Raw genomic sequence first — 27,774 nt, 5'->3', positions numbered from 1 at the left:
CGTATCAGAGTGTTTGTTCAGTCTCCTCCTTGTGGTGGCAGGCAGTCGCTCCTCACTAAAAATATATCAGACACCTCGCAGCTGCCAGAAACCCCACCCTGCAGCAAACACACACTCCACATGAACAATGAGCGCATTCAGAGGCCCATGAGTCCAGAAACTGAGCATGATGGACGTTTCAGACACTCTTCAGCCTCTCGGGTGTAACAGGGCTGATTTACAGAAAAAAAAGATGCAGTGCAAGTGGGGATGTTCTGGGGTTTGAGACAGTTTTGTGTTATTTTTTGTTATTCTTATGTTTTTCATCTGTCTGTCTGTCTGTCTGTCTGTCTGCCTGTCTGTCTATCTGCCTGCCTGCCTGCCTATCCATCCATCCATCCATCCATCCATCTATCCATCCAACCATCTAGTGTTCAATCCTGCTAAGAAATGTCAAGCCTTAGCAGAAATTCACTCTACAAAGGCCGCTTATGAGGGTGTTACAGGGTTTTAGGGTTTAGTGTTACTTATTGTTAAGGTTTAGGGTTATTTGCTATTAGCATTTAGGGTTTAGCGTTTAGTGTCTAGGGTTATTTAGGGTTAGGGTTTAGATTTATTTAGGGTTAGGGTTTAGGGTTTAACAAATAGGGTTTAGTGTCTAATGTTATTCAGTGTTAGGGTTTAGGGGGTTGGTTAGGGTTTAGGGTTATTTTGTGTTAGTGTTTAGGGTTTAGCAAATATGGTTTAGTGTCTAATGTCATTCACTGTTAGGGTTTAGGGTTGGGGTTAGGGTTAGGGTTTGGTGTTGGTTAGTTTTAGGATTTATGGATAGTTAGTGTTGGGGTTATTTTGTGTTAGGGTTTAGGGTTATTTAATGTTGGGGTTATTTTGTGTTAGGGTTTAGGGTTATTTAGTGTTATGTTATTTAGTGTTAGGGTTTAGGGTTATTTAGTGTTAGGTTATTTAGTGTTAGGGTTTAGGGTTATTTAGTGTTAGGTTATTTAGTGTTAGGGTTTAGGGTTATTTAGTGTTAGGTTATTTAGTGTTAGGGTTTAGGGTTATTTAGTGTTAGGTTATTTAGTGTTAGGGTTTAGGGTTATTTAGTGTTAGGTTATTTAGTGTTAGGGTTTAGGGTTATTTAGTGTTAGGTTATTTAGTGTTAGGGTTTAGGGTTATTTAGTGTTAGGTTATTTAGTGTTAGGGTTTAGGGTTATTTAGTGTTAGGTTATTTAGTGTTAGGGTTTAGCGCTTAGTGTCTAGGGTTATTTAGTGTTGGGGTTTAGGGTTATTTAGTGTTAGGTTATTTAGTGTTAGGTTATTTAGTGTTAGGGTTTAGCGCTTAGTGTCTAGGGTTATTTAGTGTTAGGGTTTAGGGTTATTTAGTGTTAGGTTATTTAGTGTTAGGGTTTAGGGTTATTTAGTGTTAGGGTTTAGGGTTATTTAGTGTTAGTGTTTAGGGTTTAGCAAATAGGGTTTAGTGTCTTATGTCATTCAGTGTTAGGGTTTAGGGTTATTTAGGCTTAGGGTTTAGGGTTAGTTAATGTTAGGTTATTTAGTGTTAGCAGTAAGGGTTATTTAGTTTTAGGATTTAGGGTTAGTTAGTGTTAGGGTTTAGGGTTATTTAGTGTTAGGGTTTAGGGCAGGGGTGTCCAAACTTTTTGGGCCGAGGGCTAGGGTTAGATGGAAAAAAAAACCTTTGTCCCGGGCCAAATTTTAAATACATCACACAGACACGCATATATATATATATATATATATATATATATATATATATATATATATATATATATATATATATATATATATATGGGGGGGGGGGGGTTATTTATGGAATTACGTTCATTTTGTATAGCGGGCCAGATTCTATTATTACTTATAAAAAGCCTCGCGGGCTGCCACAAAACTGATTGCGGGCTGCAGATGGCCCGCGGGCCTTAGTTTGGACACCCCAGGTTTAGGGTTTAGTGTTTAGTGTATAGAGTTATTTAGGGTTGGGGTTTATGGTTATTTAGTGTTAGTGTTTAGGGTTTAGCAAATAGGGTTAGGGTTAGGGTTATTTGGGGTTGGGGTTTAGGGGCTTGGTAATTAGGGTTTAGGGTTGGGGTTATTTAGTGTTAGGGTTTAGGGTTAATGTTTGTAAGCGTTAGGGTTAGGGGTAAGTTGCCTATAGGTAAGAAGGTAAAAGCAAGTTTAAGATTCCTTTCTTTCCCCCTCATTAGAATATTCAATCTGATTGGCCTAGACTGTATGTCTTGAAGCATAGGTTTGGTGTGCATGTATCAAGTGTTATTTCATCCTCAATTTATCTATCTATCTGTCTATCCGTCTATCCGTCAATTTCACAAACATTCTAAACATCCACCCTGCACACATTTACAAAAACAATTAGATTAACCACCACACACACACACACACACACACACACTGCACACTTTAACAACCGCATTGTAAGACAGCATCAATCAAGAGTAAAAACCTCTATTAATGTCACAGTGACTTCTCCTCAGTCAAGCACCAAACAGCACATTCTCTTCAGCTCTTTCCCATTGTGCTCCTCTGCTTAGATCTTAGTTTGTCATGTCAAGTTATGTACAAAAGACATCATGAATGGCGGCATAAATACATCCTCAGACCTCAATCCACTTCATTTCAACAGCTACTTGAGAAAGACTAACCGAATCTTACCTGGATCTCGAGATCTTCTTGAGGCGTCTTTACATTGCTATTCTTATGCCATCGGGGACGTTTCAAGACTTTATAAAAAGACAGACCAGCATCTTTCCACAACGTCTAAAAGCATTTATTATCAGAACACAACCCTGCTTTAAATTCACTTTTTGGGTTTTGAAAATAGGCAGAGATGGCTGGCAGGTTTTGCCCATTTTGACAGAAGTTTGTCCTCTCAGATATCAGCCTTCTGTCAGTGAGATTAATTTAACATAGGCTCATTGAAAATACCTGCTCCAGCCTACATTTTTTAAATCTTTAAAAAATGTAAAACTGTATTTTCTGGGTAAAATGAACACTAGGGGGCAGTATGATGACAAAAACACTTGATCCTTTTCACACTAATGATGTTTACAGAGATATAGTATATTACCGTGTATTCACACAGTGCTTCAGCATCAACCCTTGACTGAGGGCATGTCTGAACCGGCTACTGTCTGAGGTGGGATATTTGCATAAAGCTATCTGATTGTCTGACACTTCAATTGGCGATTGAAAAGTTGAGAAATCCCCAACTTCTGCAGCGAGCAATGCTGCTGAAGCAGTGCTGACGGATCCACAATTCAGTTCGACAATGCTTGACATCATCCATTGAAAGTGAATGGGAAGCGTTGACAATGACGCCCCAAGTGATTCGAGCGTTATAGAGAAATAAAGGGATATATTTGTGCAGTTCTTGTACGACACCAAATAAATCCCATAAAACAACATAACACTGTCTAGTAGATTTGTCAAAAGAAAAAAGTCAAAAGCAATGTCAAGTGGATTTGTCAGCTGTAACATACAACAAATTGTACATTAAGTTCCATTTTCCAATTTTAAAATATTTTGACAGCGCCTTTAGCGTCTGAAACACAATGAAATGTACCAAAAGTAATTTATTTTAGGTTCGAAACAATGTAGACAGCGCCATCTAGTGGATTTCACATCTGAAACATACAAAAAATACCAGAAGTTGCACATTTCCAATTTTTTAAAAATGCAGACAGCACCCTCTTGTGGATTTTTCATCTAAAACACACAAAAAAATGAACCAAAAGTAACTTATTTCAAATTGCAAAAATGTTGACAGCGCCCTCTAGTGGATTTGTCATCTGAAACGTACAAAAAAACGTACACGAAGTTACACATCTCCAATAAATAAGAAAATGTTGACAGCGCCCTCTAGTGGATTTGTCATCTGAAACGTACAAAAAAAAGTATCGAAAGTAACTTATTTCAGGTTTGCATAAATGTAGACTGCGCCCACTAGTGGATTTGCCATCTGAAACAACAAAATGTACGAAAAGTAACTTATTTCATCTTCACAAAAATGTAGGCAGCGCCCTCTATTGTATTTGTCATCTGAAACGTACAACAAAGCATACCCTAAGTTACGCATTTCCAATTTTAGAAAATATTGACTGCGCCCTTTAGTGGATTTGCCATCTGAAACACAACATGTACCAAAGGTAATTTATTTCAGGTTCACAAAAATGCACCCTCTTGTGGATTTTTCATCTAAAACACACAACAAAATGAACCAAAAGTAACTTATTTCAAATTGCAAAAATGTTGACAGCGCCCTCTAGTAAATTTGTAATCTGAAACGCACAACAAAACGTACACTACACGTACACAACACAAGTTACACACTTCCAATGTGATAAAAATGTTGACAGCGCCCGCTAGTGGATTTATCATTTGAAACACACAACAAAAAGTACCAAAAGTAACATATTTTAGGTTTTCAAAAATGTAGACGGCGCTCTCTAGTGGATTTGCCATCTGTAACATACAACAAAATGTACCAAAAGTAATTTATTTTAGGTTCACAAAAATAGTAGAAAGCACCCTCTAGTGGATTAGCCATCTGAAACATACAATAAATCATACCAAAAGATACACATTTCCAGTTTTAAAAAATGTTAACAGCACCCTCTACTGGATATGTCATCTAAAATGTATAACAAAACGTGCCCTAAGTTACATTTTCAAATTTTTAAAAAATGTTGACAGCGCCCTCTAGTGGATTTGCTGTCTAAAACACACAACAAAATGTACCACAGGTAACGTATTTCAGGTTCACTAAAATGTGGACAGCACCCTCTAGTGGTTTCAACATCTGAAATGTACTAAAATGTACCCTAATTAACGTATTTCAAATTCATAAAAAATGTAGGTAGCGCCCTCTCATGGATTTATCATTTGAAATGTGTAACAAAACATACCCAGAGCAATGTATTTTACTAAAACGTGAACTGAGGCACGCATTTCCGATGAGCCTGGGTTAATCCTTTCTGACTGGCTGACAGTGTGTTTGTCTGGTAGATTAAAATCTACATGTGTCTCAACTTCTTATCTTCAATTTTACCTCTTGTAGTGTTGATGTAAGAGCACCTGCTGTCAGTTTTGGTCTTTCCAAACACATTTAGCATTTCGGAAGCTTATCGATAGTGAAGCCTGTGTTGAGCAGGTCGGATCACTTTGGTTTGTTTGCTATCTACAAAGAAACCGTCTTATTCTTTCTCTGTAGATCCCATCAAGACAGCCCAGGGGTCGCTGTGTTTGAAAGCCTACAGACTGACCCCCAAACTCATGGAGATCTGTAAAGAGAAGGACTTCTCCTCAGAAGGGTAAGCCTTTAAATCCCCCACACTACATAATGCTTTGACAATCTCAGCTTTCTTTGGTGTGAAATGTTGCTGTTGAGCGTGAAAAAGGAGCTGAAAAGTTACAAAGCACTCCAGCGGGAGTTTTTCTCTATATTACTAACATCGTTTCTGAACTCGAGCGGCTCCATTGAAGATGAGTGTTTTCATTTGGTGATGAATGCGTCATGATATCCTGAATTTACAGTAAAGAGTTCTGGTCCAAAAGAGTGTGGCCTGGTTGAGAGAGAAAAAAAGGAAAAAAATGCCATTGTGGTTGCTGCACAGATCTAACATACTAATACACATGCCAATAATATCTTTTTTTTAAATGCACACTTGTTTACTTCAACCTGTGCTCAGACGTGAGATATCCTGCGATAAATAATCAGAAGTAAAACAGCGCCTTTGAAATGAGTGGTCTAATCAGCCTGGAGTGCTTGTCTAATGGAGCGATTAGTGATGGAGGAGAGTTGAAGTCATCCAGTCGTTTAATTAGAGTGATCAGTTCATGCAGCCCAGACTCCATCACAAACAGACCCTAATGAGAGCGAATGAATGAAAGAGTGCAGGATGAGGAAAGAGAGAGTGCGCTAAATTAACATGAGGAAGGATGTGTGCTTTTGTCTTTGCATGCACCGAGCGTTTTTTGTTATGGTCACTCTGGGTGAACTTGTACGTCATGATTTCTCCAAGTAAGATGTGATCCTGGATTAACATCTGTGTTGATCCTGGAAAATCATTTTTGTTGGAAAATGAAATCCATGCCTATTCCCTACCTCTAAACTCAACTATAACTACATTATTCCCCAACTCAGAGCAGAATAATAGTTGAGTGATAATTAAGACCCCTTTAAAACAATTTAAGACCAACAAGATAGTTCTCATGCAGCATGTGAGAACTATAGAGTATACAGTGCATCCAGAAAGTACTCATAGCTTCACTTTTTCCACAGTTGTTTATGTTACAGCCTTATTCCAGAATGGATTGAATTAATTTATTTCCTCAACATTCTACACACAATCCCCCATAATGAAAAGGTGACAAAAGAGTTTTTAGAATTGCTGCAAATTTATGAAAAATAAAACACATGTAAACATACAGCCTTTGCTCTGAAGCTCTAAAAAGAGCTCAGGTTCATTCTGTTTGCACTGATCATTCTGGAGATGTTTCAGTAGCTTCATTGGAGTTCACATGTGGAGTTCACAGCCTACACCTGTCTATATAAGCTCCCAGGGTTGACAGTGCATGCCAAAGCACAAACCAAGCATGAAGACAAAGGAATTGTCTGTAGACCTCCGAGACAGGATTGTCTCAAGGCACAAGGCTGGGGAAGGTTACAGAAACATTTCTGCTGCTCTGAATGTTCCACTGAGCACAGCGGCCTCCATCATGCGTAAGTGGAAGATGTTTAACCACCAGGACTCTTCCTAGAGATGGCCGACCATCTAAGCTGAGTGATCGGGGAGAAGGGCCTTAGTCAGGGAGGTGATCAATAACCTGATGGCCACTCTGTCTGAGCTCCAGCGTTCTTCTGTGGAGAGAGGAGAACCTTACAGAAGGACAACCATCTGTACAGCAGTCCACCAATCAGGCCTGTATGGTAGAGTTCCTCACTCCCCGCCTGGGATTTGCCAAAGGCATCTGAAGAACTCTCAGACCATCAGAAATTAAATTCTCTGCTTTGATGAGACTCAAATTAAACTCTCTGGAGTGAATGCCAGACGTTACGTTTGGAGAAAACCAGGCAGCGCTCATCACCAGGCTAACACTATCTCTACAGTGAAGCATGGTGGTGTTGGCATCATGCTGTGGGGATGTGTTTCAGCAGCAGGAACTGGAAGACTAGTCAGGATACAGGGAAAGATGAATGCAGCAATGTACAGAGACATCCTGAATGAAGACCTGCACAAGAGTGCTCTTGACCTCAGACTGAGGTGACGCTTCATCTTCCAGCAGGACAATGACACAAAGCACACCACCAAAATATCAATGGAGTGGCTTCACAACAGCTCTGTGATTGTTCTTGAGTGGCCCAGCCAGAGCCAAGATCTAAACCCTATTGAACATCTCTGGAGAGATCTGAAAATGGCTGCACACCGTCGCTTCCCATCCAACCTGATAGAGCTTGAGAGGTACTGCACAGAGGAAGGGGCTAAAATTTCCAAAGACCGGTGTGCCATCTTGTGGCATCATATTCAGAAAGACTTGAGGCTGTGATAACTACCAAAGGTGCATCAACAAAGTATTGAGCAAAGGCTGTGAACACTGATGTACATCTGATCCTTCAGCTTTTTTATTTTTAATAAATTTACAGCAATTCCAAAAACTCTTTTTTTCACATTGTCATTATGGGGGATTGTGTGTAGAATGTTAAGAAAATAAATAAATTTAATCCATTTTGGAATAAGGCTGTAACAAACAAATGTGGAAAAAGTGTTAATATTTCTATTAATACTTTCTGGATGCACTTTATATATGCTATATATTATTTCTTATACATTAAAATATTTCAATATATTAAAATGTCAATAAAAGTCACTTTGTTAAACTGTGAATTTGAATTTCAACATCAAAAGACAACAGAGTAGAGATCAACATCCTATAATGTAATTCACAACCGTAAATAAACGTGTGTGTGTGTGTGTGTGTTTGTTGTACAGGCTGAAGAAGGCCAGTGTGGGCTATGAGCACATGTTCGAGGAGGTGCCGATCGTCATCAAGAACTCTCATCTCATTAATGTTCTGCTGTGGGAACTGGAGGAGAAATCCACCGCCGCCGACAAACACGAGCTCCTGAGCCTCTCCAGCAGGTGAGGATAAAATAAAGTACTTATAGGAGCATGCATTGAATTGATTACCAGGTGCTTGTAGTGGCTTCAGATTTGGAATATAGTTATAATACAAAATGAATGAACGAACAGATAAATGAATGAACGAACAAACAACTGAATGAATGAACAAAAAATTAATGAACGAATAAACAAATGAATGAATGAATGAATCAATTAATCAATCAATCAATGGACAAATGAACGGATGAACAAACAAACAATTAAATGAATAAATGAACGAACAAAATGAATGAATAAACAAATCAATGAATGAACAAACTAATGAATGAACAAATAAATGAATGAATAAATTAATGAATAAACGAACGAACAAATATATGAATGAATAAACGAATGAATGAATGAACCAATGAAAAGATGAATGAATAAACAAATGAACAAAAATGATTGAATGAACAAACAAATAAATGAATGAACAAACAAATGAACGGACAAGAAAATTAACAAATGAATGAATGAATGGATAATTGAATGAACAAATGAACGAATATATAAATAAATGAAGAAGTGAATGAATGAATAAATAAATTAAATAAGGAATACACAAATATATAAATGAACGAACAAATGAATGAATGAATGAATGAATGAATGAATGAATAAACTAATGAACAGACGAATGAATGAATAAACGATCAAACAAACAAATGAAAAAATAAATGAATGAACAAACGAATGACTGAACGAACAAATAATAAACAAGTAAATGAACATTAATGAATGAACAAATGGAAAAATATATGAATAAATGAAGAAATAAATGAATGAATGAATGAACAAGTGATCAAATATATAAATGAATGAATGATTGAATGAATAAACAAGTGTATATATGTATGAATGTATGAATGAATGAATGAATGAATGAATGAATGAATGAATGAACAAACAAACATGAATAATTGAATGAATAAATGAAAGAGCAAAAACAAAATTATTATTATTATTATTATTATTATTATTATTATCATCATCATCATCATCATCATCATTATTATTATTATTATTATTATTATTATTATTATTATTACTATTACTATTACTATTATTACTAATATTATTATGATTTTTATTATTTGAAACTTTTTACTATATTATTATTAAATACAATGCAGAAATGTTGATCTTTGGAATCCTAATCCGGCTGTCAATTATGACATACTGTAGTGAACTTTAATGTTTCTCTGGTGTTTCCTTTAAGTAAATGAAAGAGCCCGCTGGTTCTGAAAGGACATTTCTTCTTTATTTTTTTGGTAAATATAAAACATTTACTTTTATTAATTTAGCAGATACTTTTATCCAAACTGACTTACATATGAGCATTAAAGAAGCACTTCAAATCACACACTCTTCAGTACAAGAAATAGAGCAAATATTGCTGTAATTTTTTAGAAAAGACACCACAAAATCCCCCTTCTTAGGCCACATAAATTAGAAAGATGACCTGACACACACGCATTAGGACAGGAGTAAAGGATTTCCTAATGTAAATTTATCCTTGCGCTGCGATATCCTAATGATGCTTGCTCTCTCTGATGAGGACTAATGAAAAGGTCAGAGCCGCCCAGGTGATTTACTCTTAAAGAACCTCTGCCTTAAATGCTTTTCTGGATCCGTTTTGTGGAAGAATTTAGTTTCTAGTGCAAATTCAGATGTTTTTAATGCGCCCCAATTGAAATGATCTTTAACGAAGTGGGAAATGAATGAAAATCTCCTGCTGAGTTTTAAATCACAGAAAGTGCACAGTGTATATGCTGATTGTTCCTCAAGAAAAATCAGAGTCATCAAAAAGACAATTTGTCTTTGTCCAAGTGAATTCCAAGTCATTTCATCGTGATGTTTGAGTGAAACAATGCCCTGCCACTTATTTAAAATGTATTAAATATTTCAAATAAAATAAAACAAGGTAAATTCAAATGGATTGTAAAAATGTAATAAAAAATCAAGGTAACAAATATTTGTATGTTGATTTAACTTTTTAAATAAGTTGATCATGATTTAGCAAAAGTTTGTAAGTTATCTTAACTATCTTAACTTAACATGAACGAATGAACAAACAAATGAACAATCAAATAAATAAATGAACGAACAAAATGAATGACTAAAAGAATGAATGAATGAATAAATGAATGAGTGAGTGAATGAATGAATGAATGAATGAATGAACAAATAAACAATCAGATGAATAAATGAAAGAACAAAATGAATGGCTAAACAAATGAACATATGAATGAACAAACAAATAAATAATCAAATGAATAAATAAGCAAACAAAATGAATGACTAAACAAATGAATGAATGAATGAATGAACGAATGAACAAACAAATGAACAATCAAATGAATAAAATGAACAAATTAATGAACAAATGAACTAATATATAAATGAATGAAGCAACAAGTAAATGAATGAATCAACGAATGAATGAATAAACGAACAAACGATTATATGAAGGAATGAACGAATTAAAAAATGAATGAATGAATGAACCAATGAAAAGACGAACAAATGAATGAACAAATGAACAAAAAATAATGAATGAACAAACAAATGAAGGAACAAGTAAAGGAAAAATTATTGAATGAATGAATGAAAAATTTAACAAGTATATAAATAAATGACGAAACATGAATGTATGAATTAATGAACAAAAAAAAGAATATATGTTTGAATGATCGAATGAACAAATCAATGAATAAATTAAATTAAAAGACGAACAAATGAATGAACAAATAAACAGAAATGAATGAATGAACAAACAAATGAATGAATGAACAAGTAAATTAACAAATGAATGAATGAATGAATGAACGAGTATATAAATAAATGACTTCTAGTTGACTATTTGGAATCAGAAGTGGCTTATATGAAAGGCAAAGTTCTCTATATTACGCTTATCAAGACATGCTCAATAATGTTCATGTCTGGTGACTGGGCTGGCCAATCTTGAAGCACCTTGACCTCCTTTGCCTTCAGAAATTTTGATGTTGAGTCTTGTCTTTGATCCCAGTTGTAAGAACAACAAATAATACCATGACTTCTCGTTGATCATTTGGTAAAGTGGCAGAAGGTGAATTTTTCTGATGAATCTTCTTTTTGAGCTCCATCCCAATCATCACCAATACTGCAGAAGTCTCAGAGAAATCAGTCAAGTTTGGTAAAGGAGAAATCATGGTTTGGGGTTCATCCAGTATGGGCGTGTGCGAGAGATCTGCAGAGTGGATGATCAACATCAACAGCCTGAGGGATCAAGACATTTGTGCTGCCCGTTACATTACAAACCACAGGAGAGGGACAATTCTCCAGCAGGATAGCGCTCCTCATACTTCAGCCTCCACATCAAAGCTCCTGAAAGCAAAGAAGGTCAAGCTGCTCCAGGATTGGCCAGCCCACTCACCAGACATGAACATTATTGAGCATGTCTGGAGTAAGATGAAGGAGGAGGCATTGAAGATGAATCCAAAGAATCTTGATGAGCTCTGGGAGTTCTGCAAGAACGCTTTCTTTGCTGTTCCAGATGACTTTATTAATCAGTGATTTGAGTCAGAGATGTATGGATGCAGTCCTCCAAGCTAATGATGGAGTCAGACACAATATTCAATCTGTCTCCACTGCAGCAGGACTTTATATTCTATACTGGACATTATTTCTGCTCAGTGACAAGACTTTAGTCTAGCAAAGTCAGACCTTACTGTCCTAATGAAATCATTCAAAATCAAGCCATGATCATATTTTATTTGGGTAAAACAAGCGTCATCTAGAGGCCTTTGCCTTTCATACAAGACACTTCTGACACCAAATGATCAACTAGAAGTTATTATTTGTTCCTAAAACTTAGATAAGCGACAAGACTTTGGTCAAGTAGATTCTTAAAAGTAGAATGATTATGCTATCATACAACCATAACCCAATTATAGTCTTAGGGTGCTTTCACATCTGTAGTTCGCTTCATTTGGTCCGGAGCAAGGGTAATAAATAATACATTGATGCCTTTTATGCCGTCTTTGGGTCGTTTTCACACCACACTGCTGGCTTTAGTCCGAACCAGTTGAAACTAACCAAAATGCAGTCATCTGACAAAATCCAGATCTCTCATTGGCCAGATGTTGTTGAACATATTTCCTAAACTGCTTATTGATTGGTCAGAATTCACGTGCGGGAAAATGCCAGTGAACTCCTGCAGGTAAACAAAACCTTTTACTCTGGAGGGACGACTGCGCTGGCTGATTATATCCTTGCTTTAGACAAACTATACATTACGAAAATGAAGCGCTGCCGCGGCTGGAAAACAGTGTTTAATGCATCGCTCGTCACTTCAGGAGGAGACGTGAATTAATTTAGCTAAACTGCGACATGGTCATCTTGCGGAAATATTACCAACGATCCATCAGGTAATGTTTTCCCCTCTCTCTCTCTGTTGGTAAAGCGCTGTCAACAAATATTTTTCCTCCATATCCCATAATGCACAGCGCATCGGCCTACGGCAGCTGGATTAGTCCAAAACGCGCAGTACTTTTTGCGGTTGGACCTTTTTTAGTACGGATCATATTCTCACCGCTCCAGGGTTCGTTTGAAAGCGTACCAAGACCACCTCTTCAAGCAGGTCTCAGTACGCTTATTTGGTCCGCTTTTGGTGCGCACTCGAGTACGATTGCTGCATTCTCACCTGCCCAAACGAACCGTACCAAAAGGGGAAATGAACTCTAGTGCGATTCAATCAAACTTAATAAAGCAGGTGTGAAAGCACCCTAAATGTTAAACAGCAATCTGCTCCTGGCCTTCGGAAAGTACAGCAGACCCAGTTTACACGTCTGCACTGATCTAATAGATAGAGTTTCATGTTTTTTGTGAGGCTGGTTTGATTCTCTTTGACTCAATATATACATTTCTTTTGTGTGGATAAGAATAAAACGCTACATTGCAAAAAAAATAAATGCAAAATAAATGAATGATGGTTTTCAATAGATGATTGCGCTGGTCAATTTTTCTTCCTCGCCTTCAGTGATCTCGCAGATGAGACAATACATCAGACGCCATCAATATTTCACTCACTTTTATTATTTCATTGCTTTTCCACACTCGTTTTTTACTTCTTCATTTAAATTCGGTCTTCAGCTTGTAAGGATCTGCCGGGGAAGGCAGAGGAGCTTTGAGTTTTCCAATTATCATTTTAATCTGTTAATTATTTTCGGGAACGACCATGGTTGAGATGATGCTTTTTGGGACAGAAACATTAATTTTTGCCGCTGCTTTTTTTGAATTGTCAAAGGTCCAGGAGGGGTTTGAAGGTCTCTCTCAGCTGAGTAGAAAGGGAATTTTATCTTTTTAATTTGTCTCTCTTAATTCGGCCTGCCAGATCTGCTTTTTCCAGATGAAAGGAGGAAACCTTCAGCGCACCGCTTAGGACTTGAAGAAATACATTCATAATTACCTCCCTTTCTGAACAGACACACACACACACACACACATACACACACACACACACACACACACACACACACACACACACACACACACACACACACACTAGTTGGCATCAACTTGCCTTTTTATATGAATATGTCAGGACAGTTACATTTTTAATGTTCTTAGTCGGGTAAATTGTAATTATTTTCTATTACACTCTTAATTAATATATCACTATATGAGATATGAGATTAGGTTTTTGGTGATTTTGTGTTGTCTTGTGTTGGGTTGGGTTGGGTGTTGAGTTGGGTTAAGTTGTGTTGTGTCGTGTTTGTTTGGGTTGTGTTGTGTTGGTTTGGGTTGAGTTGTGTTGTGTTGGTTTTTGTAGATTTTCGGTGTGTTGTATTGGTTTGGTTTGGGTTTTGTTTGTTTGGTTGAGTTGTGTTGGGTCGTGTTGGTTTAGGTTGTGTTGTGTTGGTTTGGGTTGAGTTGTGTTGGGTTGAGTTGTGTCTTGTTAGTTTGTGTTGTGCCGTGATGGTTTGTGTTGTGTTGTGTTGGTTTGGGTTGTGTTTTGTTTTGTTTTGTTGGTTTGGTTTGTGTTTGGTAGGTTTGGTTTGAGTTGAGTTGTGTTCTGTTGGTTTGGGTTGATTTGTGTTGGTTTGAATTAAGTTGTGTTGTGTTGTGTTTTGTTGGTTTGGGATGGGTTGTTTTAGTTTGGGTTGAGTTGAGTTATGTTTTGTTGGTTTGTGTTGGGTTGGTTTAGGTTGAGTTCAGTTGTGTTCTGTTGGTTTGGGTTGATTTGTGCTGGTTTGGATTAAGTTGTGTTGTGTTTTGTTTTGTTGGTTTGGGATGGGTTGGTTTGGTTTGGCTTGCGTTGTGTTGTGTTGTGTCAAGTTGGTTTGGGTTGTGTTGTGTTGTGTTGTGTTGGTTTGGGTTGTGTTTTGTTTTGTTGGTTTGGTCTGTGTTGGGTTAGTTTGGGTTGAGTTGTGTTGTGTCGTGTTGGTTTGGGTTGAGTTGAGTTGTGTTTTGTTGGTTTGGTTTGTGTTGGATTGGTTTGGTTTGGGTTGAGTTGTGTTCTGTTGGTTTGGGTTGATTTGTGTTGGTTTGGATTAAGTTGTGTTGTGTTGTGTTTTGTTGTGTTGTGTTGGTTTGAATTAGGTTGTGTTGTGTTTTGTTGGTTTGGGATGGGTTGGTTTGGTTTGGCTTGCGTTGTGTTGTGTCATGTTGGTTTGGGTTGAGTTGTGTTGTGTTGGTTTGAGTTGTGTTGTGTTTTGTTGATTTGGGTTGACTTGTGTTGGTTTGGGTTGTGTTGTGTTTTTTTGCTGTGTTGGTTTGGGTTGGGTTGTATTTTTTGTATTGGGATGTCTTGTGCTGTGTTGTGTAACTTGAGTTGTCCCTTTGTGTTGTACCATTCCATGCCATGTTATGTCATATTGGACTGAGCTGTGTTGCTGTGCGACGTCTGCTCTTACAAACTAGTCTAGAGCGCAATCTGCTGTTACAAACAAGTCTAAAAAGCCGTCTTGTATTAAAAATTAATCTGGAGCACCGTCTTCTGTTCAAAACTTGCTTAGAGCGCTATCTGCTGTTCAAAACTAGCCTAGAGAGCAGTCTGCTGTTAAAAAAACTAGCTTAGAACACCATCCACTGTTTAAAAACTAGCCTAGAGCATCATCTACTGTTAAACACTAGACTTGAGCACTGTCTGCTATTAGTCTAGAGCGCCGTCTGCTGTTAAAAACAAGTCAAGAGTGCCCTCTGCTGTTTAAAAACTAGCCTTGAGCGCCGTCTGCTGTTAAAAACTAGTCTAGAGGACTGTCTGCTGTTTAAAAACTAGCCCAGAGCGCCGTCTGCTGTTAAAAACTAGTGTAGAGCACTGTCTGCTGTTTAAAAACTAGCCTTGAGCGCCATCTGCTGTTAAAAATTAGCCTAGAGCGCCGTCTGCTGTTAAAAACTAGTCTAGAGCACTGTCTGCTGTTTAAAAAGTAGCCTAGAGCACCACCTGCTGTTAAAAACTAGTAAAGAGCGCCATCTGCTGTTTAAAAACTAGCCTAGAGCGCCCTCTGCTGTAAAAAAGTAGTCTAGAGCACCGTCTGCTGTTAAAAAACTAGCCTAGGGTGCCGTCTGCTGTTAAAAACTAGTGTAGAGCGCCGTCTGCTCTAAAAAAAAACAAATCTAGAGTGCCCTCTGCTGTTTAAAACTAGCCTATAGCACCGTCTGCTGTTCAAAACTAGTCTAGAGCGACGTCTGCTGTTAAAACTTTGGTTGTTTTTGTTGTGTTTTGTTGGGCTGTGTTGAGTTTTGTTGGTTTGTGTTGTGTTGTGATGGTTTGGGTTGGGTTGTGTTTTATTGGGCTGGTTTGAGTTATGTTGGGTTGTGTTTGTTGTATTTTATATGTTGAGATGTCTTGTGTTGTGATGCCTTGTTTTGTTTAACAGCCAATGGTTTGTTTAGAATGATTCATTTAGAAACAAAGCAACTCACTGACTTCATGAGCAAATCATTGATTTTGCATTCAGAGATTTTTTTAATCAATGATTTTCTAACGAATTTTCTCTCTTCTGTCTGTTGTTGGTCTCTCTCTCTCTCTCTCTCTCTCTCTCTCTCTCTCTCTCTCTCTCTCTCTCTCTCTCTCTCTCTCCCTCTCTCTGGACGTGACTTTAAACACCCAAATTCCAGCAACGCTCACAGACAAGGCGGATTTATCTGTGGCTTTTCAGTTTCGTTATTTTTCCTGATTTCTTTTTTTGGGTCAGTTTCTCCCTCCCCCTCGCTCGGCTTCTCCACATCTGCTTAAGTTATCTCTGCCGTTCCCCCAGAAACCAAAGCAAACACTGAACCGCCGCAGCCTCACCAACACAATACCTCCCTGTCTTCCCTCCGTCCTCCTCTTTCCCAGCAGGCCCTCCTCCTCTGGGGCACAAATTCAATTGCATTTTTTAAAGCTAAATGAAAAAAGAGTTATGAGTTTTACAGCATGTTGGCGTTTGGATGTGATTCGGGTGGGTGTGTAAGAATCTGTAAGTCTGGGGCAGAAACGGCCCTAATATAAAATGAGCTCAACCCTCTTGTGGGTCCAGTGCAAACCCTGTTTTATTCCTTTTATTATTTTCTCTACCCTTTTCTCATGTTCTCGGCGCCCTGGTGCTTTGGCTTGCTTAAAGGGATAGTTCACCTAAAAAGGAAAAGGTGCTGATAATTTATTCACCCTCTGGCCATCCAAGATGTAGGTGACTCTTTTTTTCTTTTTCAGAAGAAGAGCAGCTAAAACATCAGTCTTTGGTGATTCATATAGTCAACACTACTGGAAAATCAAGCTCTGGTTTAACAGACTGAGCTTGTGCTTAGCCAAGATTAGGCCATAGTTAATTTAGTACACTTGAGACACTTGAAAAACGAGTCTATAGCGCCATCTGCTGTTTAAAAACTAACCTAGAGCACCATCTGCTGTTTAAAAACTAGCCTAGAGCACCATCTGCTGTTTAAAAACAAGTCTAGAGCACCATCTGCTGTTTAAAAACTAACCTAGAGCATCATCTGCTTTTTAAAAACTAGCCTAGAGCACCATCTGCTGTTTAAAAACAAGTCTAGAGCACCATCTGCTGTTTAAAAACTAGCCTAGAGCACCATCTGCTTTTTAAAAACTAGCCTAGAGCACCATCTGCTGTTTAAAAACTAGCCTAGAGCACCATCTGCTGTTTAAAAACTAGCCTAGAGCATCATCTGCTGTTTAAAAACTAGCCTAGATCACCATCTGCTGTTTAAAAACTAGCCTAGAGCACCATCTGCTGTTTAAAAACAAGTCTAGAGCACCATCTGCTGTTTAAAACTAGCCTAGAGCACCATCTGCTGTTTAAAAACTAGCCTAGAGCACCATCTGCGGTTTAAAAACTAGCCTAGAGCATCATCTGCTGTTTAAAAACTTGCCTAGAGCACCAACTGCTATTTAAAAACTAGTCTAGAGCACCATCTGCTGTTTAAAAACTAGCCTAGAGCACCATCTGCTGTTTAAAAACTAGCCTAGAGCACCATCTGCTGTTTAAAAACTAGCCTAGAGCACCATCTGCTGTTTACCATCTGCTGTTTAAAAACTAGCCTAGAGCACCATCTGCTGTTTAAAAACAAGTCTAGAGCACCATCTGCTGTTTAAAAACTAGCCTAGAGCACCATCTGCTGTTTAAAAACTAGCCTAGAGCACCATCTGCTGTTTAAAAACTAGCATAGAGCACCATCTGCTGTTTAAAAACTAGCCTAGAGCATCATCTGCTGTTTAAAAACTAGCCTAGAGCACCATCTGCTGTTTAAAAACTAGCCTAGAGCACCATCTGCTGTTTAAAAACAAGTCTAGACCACCATCTGCTGTTTAAAACTAGCCTAGAGCATCATCTGCTGTTTAAAAACTAGCCTAGAGCACCATCTGCTGTTTAAAAACAAGTCTAGAGCACCATCTGCTGTTTAAAAACTAGCCTAGAGCACCATCTGCTGTTTAAAAACTAGCCTAGAGCACCATCTGCTGTTTAAAAACTAGCCTAGAGCACCATCTTTCGTTTAAAAACTAGCCTAGAGCACCATCTGCTGTTTAAAACTAGCCTAGAGCATCATCTGCTGTTAAAAAATAGTCTTGACCGCCGTCTGCTGTTTAAAAACTAGCCTAGAGAACTATCTTCTGTTAAAAAACTAATCTGGAGCGCCATCTGCTGTTAATAACTAGTTTGGAGCGCCATCCGCTGTTTAAAAGCGACACTAGAACTCTATTTGTTGTTAATAAGTGACCAAGAGCTTAATCTACTGAAACAAGGCAGTAATGAGAAAGTCATATGATTGAACAGCATGATATTTTCACTTTTGGGGTGAACTATCCTTTTAAACAATGTGTGTATCAGGGCCAACCCAGATCCACATCAACATTTTAATAGAATAGTAAGATAAAATATAAATAATAACATCTCCCAGATCCCATATCTTTGTTGCTGCATGAATCTTGAATACCCAGGATAGAGCTCAAGTGCAAGAGTTTCCTAATCTGAAAACAAAATCATCCCTCATTGGGTTGTGCCAATCCATCATGGCTGTCAGTGCAGTGGTGTTAGACTCCATATCTGGCCTGAATGAGGCTCCGCAAACCACTAAACTCCATGATCCAGGATCTCCGTGATCTGGACACTCCACTGGAATCTGTTTGGCCTCGAGACGGGCTGTAATTGGCCAACAACGAGAGCGGCGCCTCAGATCATTTCCTTTACATATATCCAGCAATCATCACTATAGTCCAGTCCAGGAGCTGGGTTCACAAATCCTATTCAAGAAGAAATGTAGGACCTGCTCTGTGAAGACCCAAACCTCTGTTAGTGCTGCTCTGAAATGGGACGGTGTGATTTTTATGAGTCTCGCTCTTGGTTCCTCAGTCATGAAAAGTGTTTTCCTTCCTGATCAAACACAGGTGTTTCAGGAGACGTTTTAATATTCACTGAGTCGGCAGTCAGTGCCTGTTTCTTCATCAAGCCCGGTTTGGACCTGCAGAGTTTTGTTTGGATTTGTTTGTGTCTCAGACAGAGCGAGGAACAGAAATGGTGACATGTTGTTAAATATGGTAATGAAAGCCAGCAGATGCAGATAGGGCAGTAAGTGTGTCTGTTTTGGCTGTTTGAGAGTTTACTCGGTGGAATTCAAGAACAACGCTGTCTGACAAACTTCACCTAATGATTCTATATACAGTTAAAGTCAGAGTAAGTCAGAGAAGAAGTCTTTGCCATGATGACAGTACATAATAATTGACTAGATATTCTTTAAGATACTAGTATTTAGCTTAAAGTGAAATTTAAAGGCTTAACTAATCAAGTTATGGTAATTAGGTAAGGCATTGTTTGCTCTGTAGACAATCGAAAACTAATGTTGCTTAAGGGGGCTAATAATATTGACCTTAAAATGGTCTTTTTAAAAATTAAAAACTGCTTTTATTCTGGACGAAATAAAACAATTAAGACTTTCTCCAGAAGAAAAAATATTATAGGAAATACTGTGAAAACATTCCTGAATCTGTTAAACATCATTTGGGAAATATTTGAAAAAGAAAAAACAATCACAGGAGGACGAATAATTTTGCCTTCAACTGTATACAGTGCTCAGAATACACGAGTTCGGCCCTCACAGATCTCTTTTAAATGTATATTTTCTACAGGATGCTTTACTGTAGTACATTTGTGCATATACATTAGTTTAGTCAGGAACGAAGCCAAAAAACTGAACTCATTTAACAAAAAAAAACTAAACAAAACTGAAGATCATAGTTCAAAAATGTGTACAACCAAATTAATATGCTAATGAACAAATATTAAATACAATGTTAATGAATAGGAGAAATCTAGATATAGATTTTAATAGAGAAGCTTTAAAAAAATCTAATTTAGTTGAGATTTCAATTTTCAGACTGGTATTTTAATGGATATAACTGTTTAATAAAACTGTTTGGATTAAATGCACCAAAAGTTATTGTCTATATTCACTGAGGAATGAATACTAATATTCATTTTTAAAAAGGTAGTGACCACTTTTCATTTAAGCTAAGCACTGTATATACAGTAAACAATATATATAAAACACATATATTTATTCATTCATTTTCTTTTAGCTATACACACACACACACACATACACACACATACACTTGAAGTCAAAATTATTAATATTTGCCCCTCTTTGATTTTTTTTTTCTTTTTAAAATATTTACAAAGTGATGTTTAACAGAGCAAGGAAATTTTCACAGTATGTCTGATAATATTTTTTTCTTCTGGAGAAAGTCTTAATTGTTTTATTTCGGTTATAATAAAACAAAGGACAAAATTATCAGCCCCTTTAAGCTATTTTTTTTCGATAGTCTTTAGAACAAACCATCGTTATACAATAACTTGCCTGATTACCCTACCCTGCCTAGTTAACCTAATTAACCTAGTTAAGCCTTTAAATGTCACTTTAAGCTGTGTAGAAGTGTCTTGAGTGTCAAATATTATTTACTGTCATCATGGCAAAGATAAAATAAAGATAAAATAAATCGGTTATTAGAGATGAGTTATGATGTTTATAAATTTATTGAAAAAATCGTTCATCCATTAAACAGAAATTGGGGAAATATTTCTGTTAAACAGATGTACATATACACACACACACACACACACACACACACACACACACACACACACACACACACACACACACACACACACACACACACACACACACACACTCTCTGGCCAGGCTAATCTGCTGTTAATGTGCTTCAGCAAGTTCAGTTAAACTGCTTGAAGACTCTCCGCTCATGTTTGCTCCTGTGGGCTGCTGCTATCCTATTATAAATATGAATATTATTCTACTACAGCTGCAGCAGGTCCTGTTTTGCATTTGGCATGATGTATGTGGAATGTAATGAATTATTAATGAGGAATGCATGTTATCAGCTTTTTCTGTGTGTCGATGATTAAGATGTGCTTTGATCACTTGATGCTCACACAAGTGTTTGATCTTCATGCTGTTGCCAAGATACTGGCAGAGTTTTACATGTCTGACCATTTATCTGTGAGTTTATCTGGCAGACTTAATGTTAATGAGAGTAATCTATTCCCTGGCGTTGAGTAAATATTACATTGCCAATTAAATATAATTTCTTCCAAATTTCAAATTAAAACATCAATTGACAATGTCCGAATTACAAATGTTTACATTAAAACCATGGATATGTCCATCCATCCATTCATTTTCTGCTGCTTGTCCGGGGCCGGGTCGCGGGGGCAGCAGTCTTATGAGAGAACCCCAGACTTCCCTCTCCCTAGACACTTCCTTCAGCTCCCGAGGCGTTCCCTGGCCAGCCAAAAGACATAGTCCCTCTTGAACTCTTGGGGAAAGGACTTTCCTCCAACCTGAAGAAGGCAAACTACCTTTTTTCCTCCATGGCCTCAGACTTGGAGGTGCTGAATCTCATCCCAGCCGCATCACACTCAGCAGCAAACCGCCCCAGTGCATGCTGAACGTCCATTTTCGATAAAGCCAACAGAACAACATCGTCTGCGAATAACAGAGATGAAATCCTGTGATCCTCCAAATGGACCCCCTCCAGCCCAAGGTGAATTGAATGAACTAAATTGGCCGTAATGTATGATTGCGGCTGGAAGGGCATTCGCTGTGTAAAACATATGCTGAAATAGTTGGCAGTTCATTACACATGATAGTAAGGGACTTAGCTGTAGGAAAATGAATGAATGAATTAATGAATGAATGAATGAATGAATGGATGAATGAATGAATGAATGAATGAATGAATGGATGGATGGTTGGTTGGTTGGTTGGTTGGATGAATGAATGAATGAATGAATGAATGAATGAATGAATGGATGGATGGATGGATGGATGGATGGATGGATAGATGAATGGATGGATGGATGACTGGATGGATGGATGGATGAATGGATGAATGAATGAATGAATGAATGGATGGATGGATGGATGAATGGATGGATAGATGAATGAATGAATGAATGAATGAATGAATGAATGAATGAATGGAAAGATGAATGAATGAATCAATGAATGAATTAATGGATGGATGGATGGATGTATGAATGAATGAATGAATGGATGGATGAATGAATGAATGAATGGATGAATGGATGGATGGATGGATGGATGGATGGTTGGATGAATGAATGGATGGCTGGATGGATGAATGAATGAATGAATGGATGGATGGATGACTGGATGGATGAATGGATGTATGAATGAATGAATGAATGAATGAATGAATGAATGAATGAATGGATGGATGGATGAATGGATGAATGGATGAATGGATGAATGAATGGATGGATGGATGAATGAATGAATGAATCAATTAATTAATTGATGGATGGATGAATGAATAATTAAATGGATGGATGAATGAATGGATGGATGGATGGATGGATGGATGGATGGATGAATATATGAATGAATGAATGGATGGATGGATGACTGGATGGATGGATGAATGGATGGATGGATAAATGAATGAATGGATGAATGAATGGATGGATGAATGGATGGATGGATAAATGAATGAATGGATGAATGAATGGATCGATGGATGGATGAATGAATGAATCAATTAATTAATTGATGGATGGATGAATGAATAATTAAATGGATGGATGAATGAATGAATGGATGAATGGATGGATGGATGGATGAATATATTAATGAATGAATGGATGGATGGATGACTGGATGGATGGATGAATGGATGAATGAATGAATGAATAGATGGATGGATGAATGGATGGATGGATAAATGAATGAATGGATGAATGAATGGATGGATGAATGAATGAATCAATGAATGAATTAATTGATGGATGGATGAATGAATGAATAAATGGATGGATGGATGAATGAATGAATGGATAAATGGATGGATTGATGGATGGATGGATGAATAATTAGATGGATGATCTATTTGTGTTGGCACAGCATGATGAATTGTGTGAAACCCAGCATTTTTTACAGTATATTTTTGCTGTAAGATTTACTGTGGATAAGACCCTTTCCCAAAATCAGAAGCAATCAGCATTCCTCATCTCTACATTCCTCATCTCTCACGTCTTCATGTTTTCGTTCCTCCTCAGTTCTCATCTTGAGAAGAGTCTGCAGATGCTGATGGACCGTGTGGATGATATGAGCCAAGACATCGTCAAATACAACAACTACAGCCGCAGCCTCAGCAAACAGCAGCAGCAGAAACACCAGGTGACCCTCACACAGATACACCTGGCTATACACACACACACACACACACACGCACTCCTGCACCGGCTCTGACTTCAAAAGTGCTGATTGATCATCTGTATTAGATTAGATTAGAATAGATCCAACTTTATTGTCATTACACAAGTACAGCGAAATGCAGTTTAGATCTAACCAGCAGTGCAATAGCAGCAAGTGCAGGATACAGGTATAAGTTATTACAGGTTGTATTAGCTATGAACATGAATATGTGCAAATTTTAAATGTGCAAATGTTAAACAGTGCAGTGATTGTGAGGAGTTTAAGTTGGAGGAGAGTGGGGGTGTATTAGTGGGGCAGTGAGGGGCAGAGTTCAAGAAGGAGACAGCTCTGGGGAAAAAGATGTTCCTCAGGCCCCGTTTACACTAAAACGCATAAGTTTTGCTACGGTTACGCCAACCGTCCACACTACGCCGGAGTTCTCGAGCGCCGAAAACGGAGCGTTTCGAAAACGCTGGAGAGGCCGTTTTCATTCTGAAACGCTGCTGCTCCGTCTCAGTGTGGATGATGGAAAACGGAGACATCTGAAAACGGAGGCGGGGCTGCAGACATTCGCTTCTCTGATTGGGGCTTTTCCTGAATATTAAGTAGCCTAACACACAGTTCAGTCCTGCATTCTCTCCTTGTAAGTTCAGACTTCGCAAGTTTGATCAAGGCTGCAGTCTCTTCTTCTCAGTTTGATATGGAAAACAGACTATACCGAGGACACGGGTAAATCTTCAAAGGGAACAGTGTACTTTATAACTTCATTCACATCACCCTGGCTACGTTGTTTCACTTTCTCAACAATAAAATGTAAACATGATTTAAGGAACTGCCTATTTTCATTTTAATATTAGCAACTTAGACAGCAGACATGTTGAGGCGTCGTGCTGCATGAGCGTCATCTTCACTGTGTGGATATTTATAACAAAACGGAGCCGATAACAACTGTCTCCTTTCAATTTCAGTGAAAATACGAAACATACCCTCTCTTTTGCTGAATATCAGTTTTAATAATCGATAATGGCCATTATAAAAGTATAACATACAATAAGTTTATACATTATAGGAAATAAAGGCAAGCGATCAGTCAATATACAGAATGTACGTGCTTACATTAATCATTAACTTATCTTTGCGCTCAGCCAAAACACGTTACCTGAGAACAAGTAATAGATTCCAATGACCAACGTCAGGGAATATGTCGTTAGATAAAGACAACAAGATGAATGAAATATCACGTTTAATAAATATAGTGAGATTAGATCCAGCGGGAGATGCTTGATGAGAAGTCCGACTAGCTCTCATCTGGGTAGACAGGCTGCAGCGCTTGCCCGAGAGTGTCTGTGTGGTCACGTGATGTGCGTTTTCAGCGTTTTGGTGTGGATGGAGAGCAGTTCTAAAACGCTGGGTAAAACGCGAGTGTGGACGCGGATCGCTTTCATTCTAAAACGCCGTTTTAAAACTAAAACGCACTAGTGTAAACGGGGCCTCAGTCTGCTGGTTTTTGTCCGGGTGAGCCTAAAGCGCCTTCCAGAATGCAGTAGAGAGCAGGGTGAGAGGTGTCCTTAAGAATACTGTGTGCTTGGCGCAGACAGTGTTTCCACTGGATGTCCTCTGTGGCTGGCAGTGTGGTCCCTGTGATGCGTTGGGCAGTTTTCACCACCCGCAGCAGTGCCTTACGCTTAGCAACAGAGCAGCTTCCATACCAGACAGTGACGCAGTTGGTATCCTGACAGCTTTCTATTATCAGGGCTTAAAGTATTCCGGCACCATGCCAGATCTCCGGCGTGCGGCCGTGAGAGAAAAAAAAATATTTTAGAGCTTGCGCATGCGGTTTAATTGGGGATGCTCAAAATAACCGATTAACCGTTAACCGAAAGGGCGGCGTTTGTAACCGATTAATGGTATCAGTTAAACGATTATAAAATATACTTTATATATTTTTAATGTTTGGCTGCATAAGGGGGATCTGTTTAATGGTTTACTGACGGCCGTCAGTGTTTTACGCTCTGCTTATGCTCGCTCTGCACGCCTCAAGTTTTGCCGTTGCATGCTGTGTGCTCGAGCGGAAGAAGCGTGTTACCTCAGTCGCGTCTTTTTCATTCTTCAGTCAAATGAAAGCACTGCAGGGTTTCTGTTGAGGTGACAGCAGGGTTTGGGTTGTCAAGCCGACTATGGCAAACTTTTAATGATGGAGGAGTGACTTGTGGTTGCTGTTTCAAGTTATCCAGAGCTATATTACTTTTCAAATCTTGAATATCACAATATTATTAAAATTACAATTATAACATCGACAGCAACTCGACTCGCGCACACCAGCTGATTCAGTCGTTTTCTAGTGACATACAAAAGAGCACCGGGCTACTTTTTTTCTTGTCACCGTTTTGGAACGGAAAGGCGTGCTCTTTGTGATCGGCCCCTAAATGTACAACAAATATTTGTTAACTCTCGGGGTGGTAACAATTTTTTTTTTCCTCGGGGTGGAAAAAAAAATATTTTAGAGCTTGCGCATGCGGTTTAATTGGGGATGCTCAAAATAACCGATTAACCGTTAACCGAAAGGGCGCGTTTGTAACCGATTAATGGTATCAGTTAAACGATTATAAAATATACTTTATATATTTTTAAAGTTTGGCTGCATAAGGGGAATCTGTTTAATGGTTTACTGACGGCCGTCAGTGTTTTTTACGCTCTGCTTATGCTTGCTCTGCACGCCTCAAGTTTTGCCGTTGCGCGCTGTGTGCTCGAGCGGAAGAAGCGTGTTACCTCAGTCGCGTCTTTTTCATTCTTCAGTCAAATGAAAGCATTGCAGGGTCTCTGTTGAGGTGACAGCAGGGTTTGGGTTGTCAAGCCGACTATGGCAAACTTTTAATGATGGAGGAGTGACTTGTGGTTGCTGTTTCAAGTTATCCAGAGCTATATTACTTTTCAAATCTTGAATATCACAATATTATTGAAATTACAATTATAACATCGACAGCAACTCGACTCTGTGCTGTCTGGAGCCGCTTCATAAACTTTATTTAGGGTGGGCTACAACCAACAAACCAACCTTTTTTATTTGAAGAATTACAGTTATTAATAGTTCTTATATAATATCAGCTTTTGAAATAGCCTACAATTTACGAATTAAACAAATACAAAGATTTTCTTGATTTGTTTGTCTAATGATAACTCAGCACCAAACTGAGGCTTTCATTTTATAGCTTATAAAACATGCAAATGTATGCAATATCATGAGGGCTGTGACGGTCACCGTGACAACCGCGTTACCGGTTGACAGATAATGCAGCGGTAGAAGTTCACCAAGACGGCTGATAAAAGCTGGTTCTTCTTAAGTTGCCTTAAGAAAAATAGGCGCTGGTGAGCCTTCTTGACCAGGCTGGAGGTGTTGGTGGTCCAGGAAAAGTCCTTTGAGATGTGGGTCCCCAGGAACTTGAAGGATGAGACAGGCTCAACGGCCATCCCATCGATGTGGATGGGATCATGTAAGCCTGTTAGTCCCTTCCTGTAGTCCACAATGAGCTCCTTGGTGTTGTTGATGTTGAGGAGCAGATTGTTGTCTGTGCACCACCTCTATTAGCCTTCTTACTGTGATTTCTTGGCCAATATTGTGACATCTTGCAGACCTGGGGTCCATTCTTCGTACCTCGCTTAAATGATCTAAGATTATTTGGCAGATCCTGGATCTTTTAATCTTGATAGCTGATCTCTCGCTAATTTGGTTCTTCAAACAAGTTCGCGAATCAGATTAGAATGTCTGGATAAACTGATCTGAGATCGCTGCGTGTGTTCTGAAGGACAGATCTATCGATCCTCGAAATCATGATCAGCAATGCAGCGATTGGCTGACGGCACAGCAGCGTAATGACATCATCTGATTAATATTCAATTATCCATGTGAGCAAAATTACATCAAATTAGCAGGAAACGGCTTGTTAAATATGACACGCAGTAACCTTCAACATTTGTTGTGAGCTGCAGGCTTTACTCTTTTATGTGTCAAGAGTATTCATCATGTATTTCAATGCAAATCAATGTATTTAGTTCTACATTTAGAAAAGATTTGCTTTATTATAGTAGCCGTTTTTTTAATCTGTGTAAAGAATAACTGGTTGTTCACAAAAGCATTTTCATATTGGTAAAGGCGTCTGCAACTTTTGTGAAGCATCAAATCAGTGGCATATTAACTATCAAAACATGTTTATGACTGCATAAATGTATTATTGCTTTAAAAAAAGTGACATATTGTGCATTTCTATTATACACAATTTGTACTAAAGCGATCTAAAAAGTTCATATCAATAAGTTTTCTCTTTGCACCACCAGGTGGCAGTCTTTGTACTTTCATTTCGAGGGTGCAGATTGCATACGATTTATTAATATG

The 27,774-nt window shown here is 38.2% G+C and overlaps 1 protein-coding gene across 2 annotated transcripts in view; it reads left to right on the top strand.

The window, feature by feature from the left end:
* eif3hb (eukaryotic translation initiation factor 3, subunit H, b) overlaps positions 1-27,774 on the top strand; it is a 119,048-nt gene that overhangs the window by 76,661 nt on the left and 14,613 nt on the right. The window contains exons 1-4 of one of the 2 annotated variants that reach the window (XM_088651392.1): positions 2,631-3,914; positions 4,334-5,321; positions 8,001-8,150; positions 23,246-23,366. In XM_088651392.1, coding sequence (XP_088507518.1) covers positions 5,284-5,321; positions 8,001-8,150; positions 23,246-23,366 — 309 coding nt within the window. In that variant the 5' untranslated portion in view covers positions 2,631-3,914; positions 4,334-5,283. 2 annotated transcript variants of the gene reach the window in all.

The sequence above is a fragment of the Danio rerio genome, chromosome 19, assembly GCF_052040795.2.
Source record: "Danio rerio strain M-AB ecotype USA chromosome 19, GRCz13ab, whole genome shotgun sequence".
NCBI lineage: Eukaryota > Metazoa > Chordata > Actinopteri > Cypriniformes > Danionidae > Danio > Danio rerio.
This window is presented reverse-complemented; position numbering and strand designations above follow the sequence as displayed.